The following is an 18,975-nucleotide window of genomic DNA, read 5'->3' on the forward strand; positions in this document are numbered from 1 at the left end:
AATGTGAATGTTCAGGTTTAGAGAAGTATCAGACAGACCAGCAAGTTAAAGGTATATCCCTTATTGCAGAGTTAACTTTAGTGTCAGTGTTGTCCCTGCCTTTCTCACATGCATCTTTATGCACTTATTTCCTGCTTCACCATCCCGCAGGATACCCATCCACTTCTACCCCCTCCTGCGGTAGACATTTTATTTACTGCTTTGTTAACCTGCATTTTTTACATTTTCAAGAATATCCCAAGTACTGGGACAAAATCTTAATAGATGTTAGACCTGGAGAGATAGGAAGTTAGCAAGATAGTAGATTATCACTTCACCTTGAAGACACTTGGCACTTGTAGTTTTGGAGATGGAATCCCAATGGCATAGTCAATTAAAACCATAGACAGAATTGTAAGAAAGACAGCAAAATCACTCACTATTGATCGAACCTAGAAATAATGAAAGCACTTGTCACTTGAGGGAACTATAATCAGTGTTGATTACTCAGGAACATAATCTGGAGTCACACTTTTTATCACTTTCTGACATAATATCATAATATTATATTTTATGCATGCTATAATATTACCATTAGCACTGTCAGACCTGAATATATATGTTTATATATCTATGCTGCTAAAATTGATACACAATCAGCATTTCTAGAATTAAGCATTCCAGAAAAGTTATAAAGGTGGCTGTGCTGCTGTAAGCATTTATTTAAAATCTAAGTGTATTATGATTCACAGGTGTTAAACTTTAGAATGCAGTATAAAATTGCATGATTAGAAACTGGCTGAATTTTAAGGCTTTTTTTTAAAACTAGTGTGCTATGTGTTTATTACAAAACAGATGTACAATGATGAGAATCAGCAAGATATTACATCTCCTCCCATGCAATTAACTACCTCTGAAAACCCGCTGGATGATCTGCTATAGGTTGGTTCCAACTTGACAGTACACATCAACAACAACAATATGATAAACAATAACAACAACATGATAAACCCAAAGAAATAAGTAATACGATATTTGTATTAAATATAATGTTTTTGTTTCTTTGGGATACATAGCTATGGCATCAGAGAATATGAATGACAGAGTTAACAAATTTAAATAATATTATAGGTGAGCTAGTGTTTAGAAATGAAAAATTCCATTTCTCATTTATAAAGCCATCTTACAGCAAGCATCTATATATGATTATCAACAAAATCTGACTTCTATTAGGATGCTTTCATGAAACAAAATGCTAACACTTCGTTGTCTAGTTTACCAATAACAATAATAATCATAGCAACAACACTAATTTTTTTATTAATCCAATTAAGCATTCAGTTAAACAAATTTTCCACCTTAATTAGGAAAGGAAGAGGGGGAAACTCCAAAGCAAAACAGAAGTGTTTGTGGTAGCAAATGCACTTAAAGTGTTTTCCCAGAGTGAAATTTTGATTATGCTCTTTGTTTCTTCCCTCAAGAGCTTGCTTTCTTGTTTCTTTTCTTTGCCCTACCCCCTGAATGCTGCATGATAGGTGTTACTTTTCAGTGCTAAATATTGAACTAAACTGCTTTTTCTGTTTACTACCCTTTCCAAATATGCAAATGTAAAGGGATGGGTTAAGGGATGGACTGACATTCTAAAAATGAAAAAGAGAATAGCTTTCCAATGAGCCTCGAAGGGGCTTTCCCAATTAGATGTTAAGGGTGGTTTCTGTGAGATATCTGTCAAACTGGGATAGTTCCCAATTGAACTACTCTCAGGGCAAGAGAGTGATGATCAGGAGCGGTGAGTTTCCACAGACATAAGTGAAAAACTGAGTGTCTACCCTTGTGATCTGCAGTCAAGAGAAAAGCCTAGAGGAAATGTGAACCTTCCACTTGTGTCCTAAAATGATTCCTTGTCACCTCCCTAACTCCACCCCTACCCACAACAGATAAACTTTTGAGTGGGGCCTTCTACCCCATCAATTGTTCTTTCTTTTAAAACAAGCATGGTTCTATAATATATTGCAGGTTATTTTATATTTTGACCATAAAAGTTCTCATTTAAGCACCTTTGTTGGAAAATACCGGCTAGTCTTGAACTGCTTCAGAGTGGCTGACATAGTCACTGTGGAAAAGAACAGGATCACTGACCAAAAGAGAACATCTGGAACATATGGGTGCTCGTGGCCACAGGCTCGCCCAACATACTCTCCGTGCAGGGATTTGCATTCCTGCCAGATGAAGTAAAACAAATGGGTTATTAAAAAAAACTCCAACATGTTGCTTTTAGAAAATTACTATCTTAGGATTACGATGAAGTTGTTTTTTCCATGTGCCTCACAGTGGGTTAGTAGACAAAACAGTCTATTTGGATAGATATACCCAAATATAGAGATCTATAATATATAAAACAAGTATGAATTATATTTAAATGTTTTCCTTTAAACTTAATTAGTTAATCAATGCATATATAACCTATTCAGTTTCTAATATTAAGTTTATTAGACATATAGCATATTTGATGGTGTATGATTACTGGGGTCAGTTACTCTGCTAAGTTTTGTAATTATTTCAGTTAACCTTTATATTAATGCTATTAAATTGGCTAATTTTTTCTTTTTAAGTCTGAGGGAACAGCTTAGAGAGGTTAAGTGATTTTTTTTACGGTCTTACTGTTGCTAAGGATAGCCAACATGGCACCTGTGATAGAGCATTACTGTGTATTCAAGAACATTAGTTTTATAGAATAGTGCAACAGCTTCCAAGAAAGTCAAGGAAAAAAACAGGAACATATAAATACTGGGAGGGGAAGTGTCAAAGGCAGCTACTGAATTAAGATTAAATCAAACTAGAAAAAAATTGCTTACATGAGCAAAGCAAAGATCACATTACTATCAGTTCTCCAAGGTTTTAGGCTTTTTCATTCTATGTATTTCAATGTCCCTGAAAGATTACTTATAATTACTGCCTTAGCCATAAGGTGGCAGCAAAGTTTAAAAAAACTTCTTTCTCCAAGCAAAACTGAGAGCATTTTAAACAAGTATCGTAAGGGGGGTGGGGTGGGGTAGGGAGAGAATCCCCAAAAGATTATATTTAAAAAAAATTAAATTTCTGAAGAAGAATTTTTTAGTTCAAAAGAATAGTTGAAATGGTCCAGTGACTTCATTTGTTCTTGAAATACTCCCACCCTGACTAGAAACTGAATCGGGCCATGGTACAGAGAGATTTCAGAGGAAAATATGGATGAAGGATGGGTTATCATAATAAAGTACGATTGAATATGAATGTAATTTTTACCCTTTGTATTCCTTGAATTTCAGAATATCAGTAACTTCAAAAATTTTAGAATAAATCACAAAATGGCTACATTATCATCAGAAAACTGAATGTTATACTAGCAAAACCTATTTGGGGCAGCTATCCTAAGTTTAGGATTCTGGTGAAATTATGTTAAACACCTTAAAATTGTCTAAACGGAAGACTGCATAGTGGAGTGGACTTGAGGGGATGGATAGTTTAACAATGAAAGAACTCTTACTTTTCAAAGAGAAAAATGAACTGCCGGGGAAGGGTGGGCAGGGAGAAAAGTGCAATAATGAATGAATGGAAATCCAAAATCTCTGTAAATTTTCATGAAAACTAGTAATAATAATAATAAAAGAAAAAGAAAAAAATTGTCTAAAAGAATGCTGACCCCTTTAAATCCAACTATTGTCTAAAGTGGAATGCCAGTTATTCATATACAAAGCACAATAACTTGGCTAATTAAAAAAAAAATAAACCAACACAAAACACAAAACCCTCGGAAAAATTCCCCAGGGTCTTAATTATTGTTTTAATCTTCTTTCTCTATAAGCTCTATAAAAAATAAGTAGCAAAAATGAGTCCTCTGCATTTTAGTTTCTTCTCTTTCTCTATCCATATGCTAGTAGATCAATAGCTAACATAATTGGTGAATAGACAGACTAATTTAAAGAAGGACTATAAGTCCATGAGAAACATATTACCTATCGATTTGAGGCAATATTCTGCCTTTTGTGCAGTATAAGATTCTTCGTGAATTTTTACTCTTTAGGCTTGGCTAGATCTCGTTCTCAATTCTTAAAGACATAAATGCAATTTAGAGGATCATTTCACTGTAATAGTCTATAATAAACACCTAGGAGTTTGAGTAGCAAATAACATTTTTTTATTGTGAGCCTTTCCCCCGATCCCTTATTTATTTTGAGTGTACTCAAACTAATCGCTGTCCAGTCAGAATCAGCTCATAAATGTCCTGCCATTAGGTTTTCCAAGACACAAATCCTCTGAAAGGAGACTGCCCAGCTTTCTCCCTCCCACCTTCTGGTGAATTCAAAGCACCACAGAGGCGCTGGTCTTTGGGTTAGAAGCAAAACTCCCAAAGCTCCCTTTTGAAAGAACAGTATGTTAATTAAAAAAAGAAAAATTAAACCTTTTACTTGATAAATTCTACATTTTCAAGTATAAATTCATTGGGAGGACTGGTGGCCTAGTGGCAAGAAGCTGTGCTACAATGCCAGTTTGAATCCACCAGCTGCTCCATAGGAGAAAGATGGGCGGTCACCTCCCCTGCGATTAACTGCCTCTGAAAATCTGCCAGAAGGTCAGCTAAGGGTTGGTTCTGACTCAGTGGTACACAATAACAACATATTAATTATATTCTCCAATACAAACTTATCCACAACAATATTAACAAGCCCTGAGAGTTAGACATGAAATGAAATTGAACTGCTGTAGTCTATTTTGATTCTAAAACATTGTTGCACCTACCATGTTGTTGTTGCTATATACCGTCAAGTTGGAAGTGACTCATAGCTGAGCCTCCAGCAAGTTTTCAAAGACAGTTAATTGCATAGGTGGGACTGGCCATCTTTCTCCTACAGAGTAGCTAGCAGATTTGAACCTCCTACCCATGCACAGACAGAGAAATTCCTTACCACTAAGCCACCAGAGTTCCATCACTTACCATAGACACTTAAAATACAGCTTACTCAACAAATGCTAGCGAGGTTGTGGAGAGACTGGAACCCTTATTCACTGTTGGTGGGAGTGTAAAATGGTGCAACCACTGTGGAAAGCATTATGGCGCTTTCTCAAAAAGTTGCAAATAAAGATACCATTTGACCCAGCAATTCCACTACTGGGAATATACCCTAAAGAGACCATAAATGACATCCAAGTAGATACATGTATATCCATGTTTATCGTGGCTTTGTTTACAATAGCAAGGAGTTGGAAACAACCTAAATGCCCATCAAAAAACGAATGGGTAGAGAAGCTGTGGTATATTCACACAATGGAATACTATGCTGCATTGAAAAACAAGGAACTCATGCAATATTATTCAAAATGGGTGACCCTGGAGGACATTATGCTGAGTGAGGTATCTCAGTCACAGAGGGGCAAATGCTATATGGTGCCACTGTTGTAGAATGAGGCTGGCATTGGGGTGGGGTAAGACTGAGAAAAACTGGATGGAATATGTGTACGGCATTGAAGTCTATGGGGGAGAGAATAGTCTAAAAGTATTATATTTTAGGGCATTATTTTTATTGTAGGAATACACAATGAGGGTTGCAGAGTGGATTATATTTGAGGGTTGGGGGATGTGTGTGGGGGATTGGATACCAATGAGGGAGTTTTCCTTTTGCGTTTGAAAGGGGTTTGTGAGGGGAGAAGGGTGCAACAATGAATGAATGGAATTCCAAAATCTCTGTAGATGTTCATTGAAATGAAAAATAAAGTAAATTAAAAAAAAATACAGCTTACTGATAAACTGATTTCTGCTAAACATTGTTCAATAGGGTCTAAATGTCAACTGTAAATTGGTAAAAGTTAAGTTTTATAACGTAAGTAAATTTTGCATTATTTCCTGCCCATTGTAGATACACAGAAAGCTCTGGTTGTGTAGTCCTAGGGAATTGCACCGGTATCCCTAAGATAAAGTCTTTCTGGCAATTCACATCCACAGACAGTTCAGAGGGAGAAAGGTGGGCAGTCCCCTTGTTTGTAATTTATAGTCTCAGAAAATCCACAGGAGGGTCAGTTATGAGTAGCTTCCAACTCTACACCAATGAGGTTTTTGGTTTTTAGTACAGACACATAGATGCAAACATGTAGGTCTAGCACAAATAAAATTCTTAACCCACTGATAATTAACTGTGAATATTTTAAACATTGCCATAAGATACTTAAAATAGAAACAGAAGTATTACAGCTTTCCTTAAAAGATTTATATTAAATAGTGAATTAGTAAATTAGGGCTACTTTACAAAGCAATAATTATAAGTAATTGCATATAAAAAATAATTGCACACTTACTGTGTATATAGCAACTTGGGGGATTTAAAGATAATGTTCCCTGCCCTTGCTAAGTTAAGGAAGTAAAAAAGTATAATTTATGAGCTACCAAGTAAATCAATAAACACCACAGGAACTGCCAAATAAGTAACACATATAATCATGTTTATGGTGATGTTAGGGATCTCTGGTAGCTTAGTGGTAGGGAGTTGTGCTGCCAACCTGAAGTCATGCGTTCAAATCACCAGCTGCTATGAAGAGTTGTTGTTAGGTGCAGTGGAGTTAAGTATGAATCATAGGGACCTTGTGAACAGCACGTGTGAACCCTATTCTGTGCCATCCTCACAATCTCTGACATATTCAAGCTCACTGCCGTAGTCAGAAAGAGAAGGCAATCTCCTCCTGCAAGATGTACAGCCTCTGAAAACCCACTGGAAGGTCAGTTATGAGTTAGTTCTGACAGTATAACAACTTGGTTATGTTTCCAAAACTAGTTATAATACCAATTAGCACAGTGCTTTACTTTTAAAATGTTGATGATTATATTAAGGAAAAATACAGCAATGCAAGTGAGACAAAAATCTTAGTGATTTTAACTGATGTGTTATTATAAGAATTGTGGTAAACATTTTATAATATCTGTACTGTTTATTTCACTAACTGTTCTACTAAATAAACTATATACTTTAGTGTTTGATAAAATGAACTAGAATCCATAAAATTTTATGACTGTATTGATCTTTGAGTTTAGATAGCTAGGTGAATCAGTAGAAAATTTTTATTACGTTTGTAACTACAAAATGAATAAAAGAATAGGAATATTCAGTTTTTTTAAAGTCAAATTCAGTAGTGGGAGGTTGTATAATAACTTTAGCTGTACTAATGTTAGTAGTTTATAATAACCTACCACCACTGAACCAGGGGGAATATTTGCATTTTAATAAATTAATATTTGTTAAATGCAGAACACATTCCTATTTTTAAATTAAATTCTTTGACTGTACAGAATAAACTGATGGTAATAGAGAGTTCCACAAAAATATAATAAGTTAAGGAGAATTGAAAAATTTATGACAGAAAAGAATCACAAAACAGAGATAAACTAAAGGGAATTAAACAAAGGTACAGGGCTTAACTGAGATAAATGAAAAATGCATTGCCATTTTCTTTCTTGACTGAAAGATAAGAAATAAATGGAAAAAAGAAAGCCTTTACTAAGATGGTAGAATTTTATTAAGAAAATTGATTTTTGTTCCTCTCAAAGACTTTAATATTTACACTGAAATATTAATAAATATCCCCTCCCCCTTCACATATTCTGAACAGCTGGAGCAGTATTAGAAAGAGCATTTTAGGTTTGCTTCACAGAAGGCAGACTTAATTCTGTCATATGGTTTCATTTAGGTCAATACCACTCTTATTTAATGTACTTTCCATTAATCTCAGTTGTATTATTCTGTATATGTACACGTTTAGAGTAATCCAGTCCTAGTAACCACTAGAAACACTCAAGATTAGTAATGAAAGGAAATCTCAGTTTATGGATGAATTTCTAAAGTTGCTCAAATTAAAATGAAAACCCTATTCTTTTATATTAATATGCATTAAAAAATTTATCTTGGTGACAATAGTTAATTCAAAATGTCAACAAAGGCTCACAAAGTAATGACTCAAGATATGATAATTTTTTTAATTTTTCACTTACCGACACAGTTAAATTCTCCCAAATTATGTCAGAGGCAGATATATTGGATTCCCTCCATTCCTTCAGTGTATCATTGCTGGGATTATGGGGTTCCACACAATTACACCTGGAAATTCAAAATAGTGTCTTCTGTGAATAAGCATTTTTTGTGTGTATGTGTTGTTATTGTTATTAAGTGCCATCAAGTTGAATACAACTCATAACAACCTTATGAACAACAGATCTGAACCGTGTGCTATCTTGTGCCATCCTCATCATCACAACTGAGCCCACTGCTACTGTCACCATGCCAATCCATCTCGTTGAGGGCCTGCCTCTCTTTAGCCTATCCTCGATCCTCCAACTTTCCTAGCGTGATGTCCATTTCCACAAAATAGCTTCTCTAACAACATGCCCGAAGTATGTGAGATGAAGCTTTGTCATTCTTGCACTTTCTCCAAGATATATCTATTTGTTCTTTTGGGTGTCCAAAATGGGATATTCAGTACTGTTCTCCAGCATCACAATTCAAAGGCATCAATTCTCCCTGTCATCTTTATGTAATAGTGGTAGAAGGATTAAGAGTGGAATGTTACATATAATCCCATCTACATCCCTAGGACATAGTCTGTAATACCTTTTATTTTGCCAGAGATAAAGGAAAGGATAAAAGAAGGGAGAACCTCAGCATCACCAAGCAATAATCACCAAGAGTAATATGTCTTTTGGGACTCAGGCCTCTGAACTACAAAGCTCTTTGTAATTAGGGAAGAACAAAACATGTGGAAATCTCCAGGAAAAAAAACATGAAAAGAAAGACTTCTTCCACAACCAACTAAGAGAGAGAGAGAAGGGGACAGGCATGCCTTGTCCTAGAACTGGCAGCTTGGATTTGGAAAACTCCTGAACTGTAAGAGAATAAATACGTTTGTTACAGTTATTCACTTGTGCTCTGTCTGTTAAAGGAGCATTAGAGAGCCAATACAGTCATCATTCTAAAGTATAGATTTGAACTTAAGTCATTTTAATCCTAAAACTCCTGCTCTCTCAACTATACTATAAAGCAAGGGCCATGTGCTCAGTTGCTAACCAAAAGATTGGAGGTTTTAACTAGCCAGCTGTTCAGCAGGAAAAAAGTACACAAATATTTACCCTTATAAAGGTTTCAGCCAAGAAAATTCTATAAGATAAAATTCTATAATATCACTATGGGCAAAACCAAAACAAAACAAAACTACTCAATGGCACCTAACAACAACAAAGATGCCACGTGAAGGAGTACTAGTGGTGAAAAGGTTAAGCTTTTTGCTGCTCACCGAAAAGTTGGCAGTTTGAAACAAGTCAGAAGCTCCGTAGAAAGAGTTGGCAATCTTCTGTACAGATTATAGCTTAGAAAGACGTATGCAGCAGCTCTACTGTGTCACATGGAGTTTCCTTGAATAGAATTTTATTTTATGGCACCTAGCAAGATATAACTAACTACAGGGTTATTTTATGAAAACTAATAAATTTCTGCAGAAATATCACACAAATTTTATACAGCCTTTTTTTGTCACTTCCCCTAAGGTGTACCATAAGTTTTGGTCTACAAACTCCACATCATTTAATGACTCATCTAAAATTCTGTATTTTAAGTACTAGACTATGTTATGCACCTTTTCCCCAAAACTCATAATCCACTTCATCACAAGAGAGATTTTTCCTAAATGTTTAGGATAAGCACGAAGCCTTTACAAATTTACCTTCAAAGATAACAAGCATCAGAAGTGCTAGTACTTCTGTCCCCACTATGGACAGAAGCTGCTCCAGTTTGGGAAACTGGTTGCCCTGCTCTTCAGACCTAAAAAGACAAAAGATTTCAAGAGAGGGGGCTGCAATCAGGTGAAAGACTCACTGCCAGAGCCAGCACATTCAGGTCCTGGGGAGTGAGGGACCTGCAACTCCCTGGTAAAGAAACTTCTTCATGGGAGCTACTTGGCTGCCGCAAACACTAGCTCACAGACCAAAGAGGACAACAGAATTTCAGAGATGGGATTGTAATCAGACTCACAACCAGAGCCAGCACATTGAGGTGCTAAGGAGGGAGCTGCCTGCCACCTCCCTAGACAGAAACTGCTTCAGGTTGGGAACCTGCCTGACCATGCCATTCTGCAAGTCAAAGAGGCCAATAAACTTCAGGAGAGAGGGCAAACTTATAAATGAGATTCCCAAAGGGCTGCACTGCAGACTAGAAAAGATCTGAAGAACTTCAGGAAAGGCAGCCTTTCCCACTCCACAGGCCCAGAAAGGATTTCCAATAGAGTGAGTTGCCCATCCTCATAGATGGAACACTTTACGCTTGCAACTATTTGACAGCATCATGAGGATAAAGAATTTGATTCAGTAGAAATTGGCATTACACAAAGAAAATCTTCACATAATATCAAGAGAACAACAGGCAGCTTCAAACATTATGGGGAGGGATAGCCTTCTAAAAAAACACAGAGCATATTGCAGACAGAATTCATGATTTCTCCAGAAACAGGAAAGGAGAAGAAACATATTGATGAAAAGTCATAAGAACAGCTACAGAAGAAGATACAAATGGTGAAAAAAAGATTGGAACCCATAAATAAAATGAATACTCCAGAGACAAGGAATCAGAAGAAATAAATCGATGTGGAGATATATGAATAGCCACAGAAAGAAGTGCAAAAGATGGAAGAAAGAATGGAAGCCATAAATAAAGTGAATACTCCAGAAACAGGGGGCCAGAAAAAAAATTATCAATGTAGAGAAATATGAACAACTATAAAATAAATTACAAAAGATAGAAGAAAGAATTGAAACTATAGATAAAAAGGTACAAGAATGTAAAAAAAAAAATAATCACAAGACAGAGATGTTATAGCCAACACAGTACCGGAAATAACAGAAATGCATGACAACACAATCCAGAATATCAAGACTGAAATATCAGAAGTTTCCAACATGCTGGAAGGACAAAAAAGCAGAGCAGAAGAGATGGAAAAGAGAGTCAGTGAGCTAAAGGACAAGAACTTCAATGGGAGCATACTAGAAGAAAAATCAGAGAGGAGATGGAAGGAAAATGAAGAAAACATTATAATTATGTAGGATAATATTTGAAAGAGGAACAAAATACAAATGAATGGAATTCTAGAACACAAGGTGAGCAAGGAAAGCACTAAGAAAATTGTGCAACAGCTACTAGAAGAAAACTTCCCAGGAATCATAAATAATAAAGAAATCCACACTGAAGAAGCTCAGAGAGCCCCACACAGACTAGAACACAAAAGTAAAAACCACCAAGACATATTGTAGTCAAATTCTCCAAATTCAAAGATAAAGATAAAACTCTAAAAGTAGCATGAGAAAAACAGTCACCTGCAGAGGAGAAACAACTAGATTAAGTTCTGATTTCTCAGCAGAAACCACGAGAGCAAGAATATACAGAAGGTTGAAAGAAAACAATTGCTAGCCAAGGATCCTTTACCCAACAAAGCTGTCCATCAAATATGAAGGAGAAATTAGATCATTTGTAGAATGGATTTGGTTTTTTGTTCTTTGAAAGGGTCAATGAAATAGAGAAACTACTGGCTCTTGGAAAGCATAATAAAGGAAAAGAGAATATAAAAATAACTTGAATAAGAAATCATAGAGGTGATACCACAACAGAACCAGATGAAATAAAACCAATAATATTGGAATATTATGCAAAGTTGTACTCCAATAATTTTTTAAACCTTTAAGAAATGGACAACTTCCTTGAAACTCACACTCTACCCAGATTGATATGGACAGATGTAGGACAATTTAACAGGCCTATCACAAAAAAAGAAACTGAGCAGGTCATAAAAAGACTTCCCCACCAAAAAACATCTTAACCCAGATAACTGAATTCTATAATCATTCAAAGAAGATCTCTCACGAATTCTACTTAAATTATTGTTAAAAAAAATACAAAGAAAACAAAAACAAAACAAAAAAAAAATACAAAGAAAACCAACACTCCCAGAGTTGGCTGAATCAAGCATAAGTTTAATACCAAAACCAAACAAAGACATTACTAAAAAAAGGAAACTACAGGCAAATATATTTTCATGAATACAGATGCAAAAGTACTTATCAAAATCCTCATCAGCAATATATAAATAATAATTCATCATGACTAAGTGGGATTCATAACAAGTATGAAAGGATAATTCATCTAGGAAAGAGAACATAATTAATCACATTGTTGCTGTTCTTGTTACTCATTGCCATTGAGTTGAGCACAACTCATAGCGACCCTATGAACAAAAGGCCTGAAGCCTTCCTGTAACTATCATCATTTATCAGAATACAAAGAGTTTCCAGAGGCATGCTGTTTAGGAAGTGGATGTCATTCCTGACAAAGCAAAAAATGAGAACCACACGATCCTATCAGTTGATGCTGGAAAGGTCTTCGACAAAATCCAACACCTCCTCCTAATTAAAATATTCAGCAAGCAGGAATAAAGGGATATTTGTTCAACATAGTGAAAAGTATGTGCACAAAATCAAGACTGAACGTGCTTCCCTTATGAACAGGGATCAGAAAAAAAAGATGCCCACTTTCATCACTTCTTTTTAATACTGTATTGTATTGGAAGTACATGTGAGGTCAAAATAACAGAAGTAAATAGGCATTGAAATTAGCAAAGAGGTCAAAAGACACAGATTATTATGATAGTGCACACAGAAAATCCCAAGACTCAACCAAAAAACTGTTAGACCGCGTAGACCAATTCGGTCAACTAGCAGGATACAAGATCAATATATAAAAATCAGTAGTATTGCTGTACTGCAACAAAGAAAACATAGACAAGGAAACTAAGAAAATAATAACATTTACAGTAGTCAGTCACAAATTGTGATACTTAAGGATAAACCTAGCTAGAGATAAAAAAGACGTTTATAAAGAAAACTATAACACATTATAGCGAGAAACAATAAGAGACTAAATAAATGGAAAAAATATTCCCTGTTCATGGATGTTGTTGTTGTTGATTGCCTTTGAGTTGAGCATAACTCATAGCGATCCTATGAGCAAAAGGCCTGATACATTTCTATAACTATCAACATTTATCAAAATTCATAGAATTTTGGGAGGTATATTGTTTAAGAAGTGGATACAACTACTGTTAACTCAATACAGTGTAAATGAAAATCCTAACAAAACCAATCTATATGTTTCATGCAATCCCAATATGTTGTTGTTGTCATCGTCGTTATGTGCTGTTGAGTCTTCTGTGACTCATAGTGACCCTATGTACAACAGCCCTAAACCCTGCTCTATCCTGTGCCAATCTTATTATCTTCAACACACCTACCTCCATTACTTGAGTTACTGAATCAATCTATCTCACTGATGGTCTTCCTCTCTTGCACTGTCCCTCCACTGTTTCAAGCATGATGTTCCTCTTTAAAAACTGGTCCTGCCTTGTAACATGTCCAAAGTATGTCAAAGCTCCAGAATCCCTGCCTCTGAGGAGCAGCCTGGTCTCACCCTCTCTCCAGGACAAACTTGTTTGTTCTCCTAGAAGTCCATGATATATTCAATGCTCTTCTCCAGCAACACACCTCAAAGGCATCAATTCTCCTTCTACCATCCCTAATGATTGTCCAGCTTTCTGATGCTTAGGAAGTTATTGCAAAGATCATGGCCCAGATCAGGTGAACCTTAGTTTCCAGAACGACACTGCTGCCCTACAGTACTTTGGAGAGGTCTCTGACAGCAGACTTTCCCATTGTAATATGTCTTTTAATTTCCTGGCTGCTGGTAACAAGAGTGTTGATTGTGAAGCCAAGCCAACTAAAGCTGTTAACAATCTCAATCTCTTCACCATCTATCATGATGCTGCCAAGCAGCTCAATGGTGAGAATCTTTGTTTTCTTGATGTTGAGCTTCAATCCATATTGAAGGCTGCAGTCCTTGATTTTCTGCAGCTAGTGATTCAGATCCTCCTCACTTTCAGCAAGCAGGGTTGTGTCATCTGCATAATGCAGGTTGTTGATGAGTCTACCTACAATCCTGATGCCACACTTCTCATAGAGCCCAGTCTCCCAGATAATCTGTTCTGCATATAGATTAAAAAGATATGGAGATAGGACACAACCCTGATGTACATCCTCCCCAATTTTGAACCATGCAGTGTTTTCTTGTTCTGTTCTGACGACTGCCTCCTGGTACAAGTATAGGCTTTGCATAAGCACAATCAAGTGTTCTGGGACTCCCATTCCTCTCAAAGTCAGCCACAGTTTGTTGTGATCCACACAGTCTAATGACTTTGTATAGTCAATGAAACACAGATAGACATCCTCTGGTACTCTCTGCTCTCAGCCAAGATCTATCTAACATTAGTTATACTATCCCTAGTACTACGGCCCCTTCTAAACCTAGCCTGAACTTCAGGCAGTTCTCTATTGATGTGTTCTTCCAGTTGTTTTTGGATAATATTCAGCAGAATTTTGCTTGCATGTAATATCAATGATACTCTTCGATAATTTCCACATTGTCATATCACTTTTCTTTGGAGTGGGATAAATATAGATCTCTTCCAGTCAGTTGGCCAAGTGGTTGTCTTCCAGATTTCTTGGCATACCTTGGTGAGAACATCCATGGGAATGTCTATTTATTGAAGTATGTCAACTGGTGTGCCATAAATTCCTGGGGCCTTGCTTTTTGCCAATTCTTTCAATGCAGCTTGAACTTCTTCCTTCATCCCCACAGGCTCTTGCTCATGTTGTTTCGTGAAATTCTTCTGTGTCTGCCAATTTCTTTTGGTACAATGACCCTGTATACTCTTTCCATATTTTAATGCTTCCTGGCTCATTTAATATTATGCCAAAGTGTCCTTAAGTATTGCAACTCAAGGCTTGAATTTGTTCTTCAGTTCTTTCAGCTTAAGAAATGCTGAGCAAGTTTGGCCCCTTTGATTTTCTGACTCCAGCTCTTTGCACATTTCATTGTAATAATTTGTCTTCTTGCACTGCCCTTTGGAATCTTCTATTCAGCTCCTTAATATCTTTTTTTTTTTAGAGTTATAACTGAATCTTTATTTAAGCCTTATGTGCCCACTTAGCGTTTTCCACCAACTCGGGGAGCAGAAACTTTCACAGGCTTCAGAATTCTTTGCTTAGGCGCTGCTTTTGTGGGAGCCTTAGTAGCAGCCATTGCAGTCTTTTTAGATGCTTGTTTAGCCTTTTTTGCTTCCTTGGCAGCCCTGATAGCCTGTTCTCGTTGAGCCTTTCTAACTTCAGGCTTTTGATTCCTCTTGGCCATTATATCAGCAAGAGATGCACCAGTGATGGCCCTTTGGAATTTGACTGCTCGGCGGGTTCTTTTCTTTTTAATTTCTTCCAACTGGCCTTTTTTGTGCTTCCTTCTGTAGAGGACAGTCCAATTTATCTGCCGTGGATTCCTTTTGGAAAGGAAAGCTGACCGACTCGCATTTTGCATTAAGAAACTGGAACACCTTCCCATCGGTCCTGGCGTAGCGCCTCCCGTGCCGGGGTAGATGTATTTTTTTTTTTTAAATTTAGGTTGTTTATTTTTCATTTCAATGAACATCTACAGAGATTTTGGGATTCCATTCATTCATTGTTGGGTAGATCTTGTACCTACTGAAACTGCACAGCTCGACCTTCATTGCTGCGACTTCAGGGGAACCGGGAATATGGCGAAGAGCTCAGCTCCTTAATATCTTTATTTCTTCCCTTTGCTTTGGCTTCTCGGCACTCTAGTGCAATATTCAGTTTCTTCTGACATCCATTTTGGTCTTTTTTCCCCCTCCTCTGTCTTTGCAATGACCTTTTGTATTTTTCCTGAATGATATTCCTGATATCCTCCCACAGCTCATTAGTGTTCAAGGCCTTAGACCTGTTCCTGAGGTGGTTTCTAAATTCAGGCGGGATACACTCAAGGTCAAATTTTGTTCCCCCTGGGTTTGAGTTCATTTTCCACAGCTTCAGCTTGAACTTGCATATGAGTATTTGGTGATCTGTTCCACAATCAGCATAACTGATACTGAGCTTTTCATAGATAACAAATTAACATTTCAAAGAAAAAGAAAAGGCAACTGCCAAGTTTATTTGGAAAGAAAAGAGACCCTAAATAAGCAAAGCACTTTTGAAAAACAAAAAAGAAGTGGGAGGCATAGTATGATTTCCTGACCTCAAAATCTACTACACAGATATAATAACCAAAATGGTGTGGCACTGGTACAGTGACAGACACATAGACCAATGGAACATTATCAAAAACCCAGAAAGTAATTCATCTATCTGTGGTCAACTTGTATAAGAAAACAAAACTTATCAAATGGGGAAAAGACAACTTCTTTTAACAAAAGGTGCTGGCAAGTCTGGACTTCTATCTTCAGAAAGCTGGAGCATAATCTAAATCTCATGCTATACATAAAAATCAACTCAGAGTGGATCAGAGACCTAGGGGTAAATCCCTAAGCCAAAAAGATTATAAAACAAAATGAGAAGGCTCAGTCTACGGTATAAAAAGCCTGGTAAATATAGCTGGAGATGTACAACCAGGAGAGGATTGCATCAATTAATTCTATGTGGCTTGGTGAGTAAAGCGTTGGTTTGCTAACTTAAAGGTTGGTGACTCTAACCCACTAGATACTCAATGAGAGAAAGATGAGAAATCTCTTTTTCTGTTATTTACAGTCTCTAAAAAACTGCTGGAGAGTCAGCAATTTCAGAAATAAATAACCCAATGGAAGGATTTAGGAGTAAAGTGAGTCAGTTCAGACCCAAGGTAGTGTGTGGAGGGAGTTGTGATGCTAATCCAAAAGTCTAGCCTTTGGAGATTTTAATTCACCAATGGTTCTGCAGGAGAAAGACAATCTTCTCCCATACTATTTATCTTCTCAGAAACCCACTGTAGGATCAGCTATTACTCAGTTCTCACTCAAAAGCAATGAGTTTGAGGTTTGTTTTAATTTAAATATATTTTAAATCTTCTGGCTAAAGAGCTCTGGTGGCATAGTCCATAGTGTATTGTGCCATTAACCTAAAGACTGCAAGTCTCTGGCCATTTGAATTGACCAATGGCTCAGATGAAGAATGATGGCTAGTATCCTTCAAATAAGATATATAGACTCAGAAACTTGATGGGTCATCATGGAAAAGGAAATCCTTGTGTTTTTATTATCAAAAGTGGTAATAAACATTCATATGGATTCTGTACAATCTTTGTAGAAGGAGGACCATGAAGCTAGGGATGAAGGAGCGTTACACCATGAGTTTTTACACTGAGAGACACCATCCCTGATGATACCACTGCTCTGGACTCTCCAATCAGATTCCTTATGTTCATTCACATCTATATCCAATTACTTAGCTGAGAAATCTTGGAAAAGTTAGTAAGCATTCTCTGGTTAAGTATTTTTATCAGTAAAAGAAGCCCATCAGCAATGATCTCAAATGTGCTGGAAATTATGAAATTGGCACAGGATAGGACAGGGTTCAGATCTGTTGCTTATAGGACATAAGCCACTTAATGGCACCTAATAATAATAATCTGTAAAATGGTAAATATGATAGTAATTAATTTGACAAGCTTATTAGGAAGCTTCTTGCACTAGGTCACCAGAGGTGCCCATGATATAAACAAAGGTATCTATAATAGTACCTAGCATGTATACACTATTAGAGTGTTTTGCAATATCCTTATTGTTATAAATATTACTCTTGTAACGACCACAGTTCCATGGAATGGAAAACAGAAGAATTAGCAGTATCCTCACTTCTCTGCATTTAAAAAATATACCAGTAGAAAATGCCAATTTGGATTGTGGTGCTTGGTCAAATGACTTAAAATACACACTTTTGCAAACTTATCCTCCATTGCCCAAGAAAACAGAATATGCTAAACAATTTTGTTTATATAAATGGTTACAGAGTGATTAGATAAACATTATAATTAAATGTTCTCATCAAAAAGCCTTTACTTTTGTTTCAAGGCCTAATGGAGGTGATCAGTCTGTCTCCTGGAAAACGTAATTTGGTGGAACACCCATCAACATTAATACTAATTTTAGTCCCTGGGTGTCAGATGCTTTCCTTTTGCCTTTAAACGGTTGTTAATAGTAACATCCTGAGTGCATTCAAAAGTATATTTTTGTGCCTCATTTAAAAAAAACCAACAAGAAACTCTTTATTGACTATATTAGCCCCCATATTGTTGTGTAACAAGTTAAATATTAATAAAAAATATAATGTCAGAGAATCATGATCAAACTGTATACATCAAACATTCTTTTATGCCAATTCTATCTCTAACATAAAATGAATTTGGAATTATAAAAACAATATAACCATATAACAGAACATTTATAAAAAAATAGTAGTATCTCATTGTCTTTCCCCTACAAGCACTGTAATTGTTTTAATATATTGAACAGTCGGGACAAAAAAGTATTTAAAAATAATGTATAAGTGACTGTGTAGGAGACAGATATTATATAGAAGATTGGATAGACAGATAGATAGATAGATAGATAGCAGTCTGGAGTTCTGGTGACCTAATAAGTTTAAGGAAGAATCAGAAAAGGAGAGGATGATTCCCATTGAGATATACTGACATAGTGACTTCAATAATATGTGTGTGTGCGTGTGTGTGTGTGTGTGTGTACAGAATGAGGTATGTGTTTAAATATGTATGGCTATTTCCAGGCTGGGAAGGTAAGTAGAATGGCTGGATTCTGCAAAGGTGTATTTTCTGGTTTGGTGTTGAAATTATGGTGTGTTTCTGAGCTGACTGGATTTATCCTCATATTTAAAAAGCCTTTTGGCTGCCAGTCTGGGGCTATTTCCAGGATGGGAAAGTAAGTGGAAAGACTGGATTCTACAAGGATATATTTTCTGGTTTAGGGTTGAGCCTAGGGTGTGGCTCTGAGTTGATCAGATTTGGCCTCATATTTTAAAAGGCTTTTGGCTGCCAGTCTGGTTTTTTTTAAATCTCT

General features: G+C 36.4%; 1 protein-coding gene across 1 annotated transcript in view; it reads right to left on the minus strand.

Moving 5' to 3' along the window:
• SLC4A10 (solute carrier family 4, sodium bicarbonate transporter, member 10) overlaps positions 1-18,975 on the minus strand; it is a 315,078-nt gene that overhangs the window by 61,363 nt on the left and 234,740 nt on the right. Inside the window, exons 17-19 of the mRNA XM_006879486.1 lie at positions 7,994-8,099; positions 2,037-2,198; positions 318-431 (exon numbers count right to left, since the gene is read on the minus strand). Coding sequence (XP_006879548.1) covers positions 318-431; positions 2,037-2,198; positions 7,994-8,099 — 382 coding nt within the window. The remainder of the gene's footprint in view (positions 1-317; positions 432-2,036; positions 2,199-7,993; positions 8,100-18,975) is intronic.

This window comes from Elephantulus edwardii, unplaced genomic scaffold, assembly GCF_000299155.1.
Source record: "Elephantulus edwardii isolate Elephantulus edwardi_28Jun2011 unplaced genomic scaffold, EleEdw1.0 scaffold00003, whole genome shotgun sequence".
Lineage (NCBI taxonomy): Eukaryota > Metazoa > Chordata > Mammalia > Macroscelidea > Macroscelididae > Elephantulus > Elephantulus edwardii.